The sequence below is a fragment of the Penaeus vannamei genome, chromosome 16 (genome assembly GCF_042767895.1).
Source record: "Penaeus vannamei isolate JL-2024 chromosome 16, ASM4276789v1, whole genome shotgun sequence".
Classification (NCBI taxonomy): domain Eukaryota; kingdom Metazoa; phylum Arthropoda; class Malacostraca; order Decapoda; family Penaeidae; genus Penaeus; species Penaeus vannamei.
This window is the reverse complement of record NC_091564.1, coordinates 34,856,770-34,859,269: the sequence shown is the minus strand read 5'-3', so window position 1 is coordinate 34,859,269 and position 2,500 is coordinate 34,856,770. Positions and strand designations below refer to the sequence as shown.

Here is a 2,500-nt window from a genome sequence, read left to right as displayed (position 1 = left end):
ATGTACCCCGTCTGGGTCTTTTTGGTGGCCTTTCCTGCCCCTTCTCCCCGTACCCGGCTCTCTAATGCAGAGTCAACCGTGACCAGACAATGGGCATGCACGACCTCGCTCAAGATTTGGCACGACAGAACCAGACAGGTGAATCAGGCAAAAAGAAAAAGAATAAATGAAATAAAATAATAAGAAGAATAATAGTAATGATAATGATAGTAATAATAATGATGATGATAATAATAATAGATAATAATGATAATTAATAATAATAATAATGATAATAATAATAATAATAATAACAATAATGATAATAATAATAATAATAATAATAATAATAATAATAATAATAATAATAATGATAATAATAATAATAATAATAATAATAATAATAATAATGATAATAATAATAATAATAATAATAATGATAATGATAATAATAATAATGATAACAATGATAAATAATAAGAAAAAAGATTATCGCATGGACCCATATATGACACGCATGGCAGCACAAAGATGAATATCATTTAGACGTAAGATGGAGAAGAAGAAAAAGGGAAGAAAAGAAAGGGTCGAAACAGAAGTAAACCAAGAAAAAAAAACAAGAGAGAAGACCTAGAAGATGAAACAAATGAAAGAAATTTGCAATAAATAAATGATTGAGACAAAAAAGCATCTGGCACAGCTGTTTCAGGTTAAAACCCAACGCCGACATCTGCATCAAACACCTGTCACTCGCTACACCTGCCTTGCCCTCGAAGTCTGATACGAAAGCTATTTCTAAATTGAGTCTTCACTTAACATACGCATGAGAAACGACATAGCGGGATGTATGCGCCTAGGGGGGTGACTAATCTAAAATGCACCCCCCCCTCTTTCTCCTCTCCTCGTCACCCCCTCTCCTCTACCCATATCTCTTCTCCCCCTTCCACCTCCTCCTACGCATGTTCCCTCCCTCCCCATGGCCTTACCCATACATCCTCCTCCTCTCTCCTCCTCCTCCTCCCTGCCGCCTCCTCCTCCGTCCTCCCTCCTCCTCCTCCTCCTCCTCCTCCTCCTCCTCCTTCTCTTGCCACCCACTGGTTCCTCATCCCTCCTTACGCGGGGGTAATAGGCGTAAAATTATCTCTCATAGTTCACTCTATGACCATCTCTGTCTGTCTGCCTCTCTCTCTCTCTCTCTCTCTCTCTCTCTCTCTCTCTCTCTCTCTCTCTCTCTCTCTCTCTCTCTCTCTCTCTCTCTCTCTCTATCACACACACACACACACACACATATTTGTGTGTGTGTGTGTGTGTGTGTGTGTGTGTGTGTGTGTGTGTGTGTGTGTGTGTGTGTGTGCTTGTGTATTATTGTGCGCGCGTGTGTGTTTGTAGCTGTGTGTGTATGTGCATGATTTAATGCGAAATATATGTTCAGGCATATTGATACTAACAATAAAAAGGACATCAATCATTTGCAACGGACAGAATAGCAAGATAAAGTTTGTCACCTTGACAAGCGCAAACACAATTTCAGTGATTCAAAAATAATTTAACTTGTACATTAACGATGAATGAATATTTTCATAATTTAGATGTTCATTTAAAGTCCGGAAATAGATTACAATGTAACACTGCCATTTGTATAGTTTTGGCATTTTCAAGAAAATTATCCATTCAGTCTGTATCCCTCTCCGGTGGAACTATTTGACATGAATACTCTTATTCTATTCTAAAGATGAGAGATTTCTAAAATCTATGGGATATTGCAAGTGACTACTAAAGAATCCATCGTTAAGGCACATTTTTATGCATAAAACTCTAAGATAATAAGAGATAAAATTCATTAATGTCTAAATTTTGAAGAAGAAAAAATAGATCACTGAACAATAACAAATCCTGCAAACTGATGTACATTTCAAATCCTTTCAATTTATAATTATCTCGAGAACATATGAATGCATCACTCATCAAAGAAAGAAAAAAAATCTATTATGAAAACATTGAAAAGCTACTAGCAAAGGCGTCAGCGGTCAGATTCGCTTCGGCCTCCGCAAAGGTGTCATCAGACCTGGTCATTTTCCATAATCTCGGCTGTTTATTAGCAGTCAAGGTGAATTTTATTACCTAATATCGTAACCATGATATATATTTTTAAGGAATATGGGGATAACAGTTGGTAAATAATGTTTTGTGTGTCTGAATCAACTTTATTTGTATTTACATGAGCTTGCTTGGAAATTTCGTTGTTTTGCTAACTTGCACATACTGTATTTAAAACTCAGATTCATTATTTATGCCACACAATCCTTTCATCTTTAACAACAGAAAAGCGTCAAACAGTTTAATTACCGTAAATTTTACCCTTGACACTGGTCTTACTTACGAAAATTAATACGATAGGCCTATATATTGTTTTCAGTTCCAGGGAAAATGTCAACACGAAACCGGCATAAGAGCCTCATGTTGGCACTACTCATCAGCATCTTTATAACGAAGAACTGCGCCGATTCTGATAACAAGACCG

At 36.6% G+C, this 2,500-nt stretch overlaps 1 protein-coding gene across 2 annotated transcripts in view; it reads left to right on the top strand.

Annotated features, from left to right (window-relative positions):
- Positions 1-1,958: 1,958 nt before the first annotated feature.
- The window catches only part of LOC113802440 (multiple inositol polyphosphate phosphatase 1), a 20,609-nt gene continuing 20,067 nt past the window's right edge, over positions 1,959-2,500 (top strand). The window contains exons 1-2 of one of the 2 annotated variants that reach the window (XM_070131412.1): positions 1,959-2,086; positions 2,396-2,500. The exon at positions 2,396-2,500 is cut by the window's right edge and continues 102 nt beyond it. In XM_070131412.1, the coding sequence (XP_069987513.1) occupies positions 2,407-2,500 (94 nt within the window). In that variant the 5' untranslated portion in view covers positions 1,959-2,086; positions 2,396-2,406. The remainder of the gene's footprint in view (positions 2,087-2,395) is intronic. The other variant, XM_070131413.1, reaches the window with a different exon arrangement.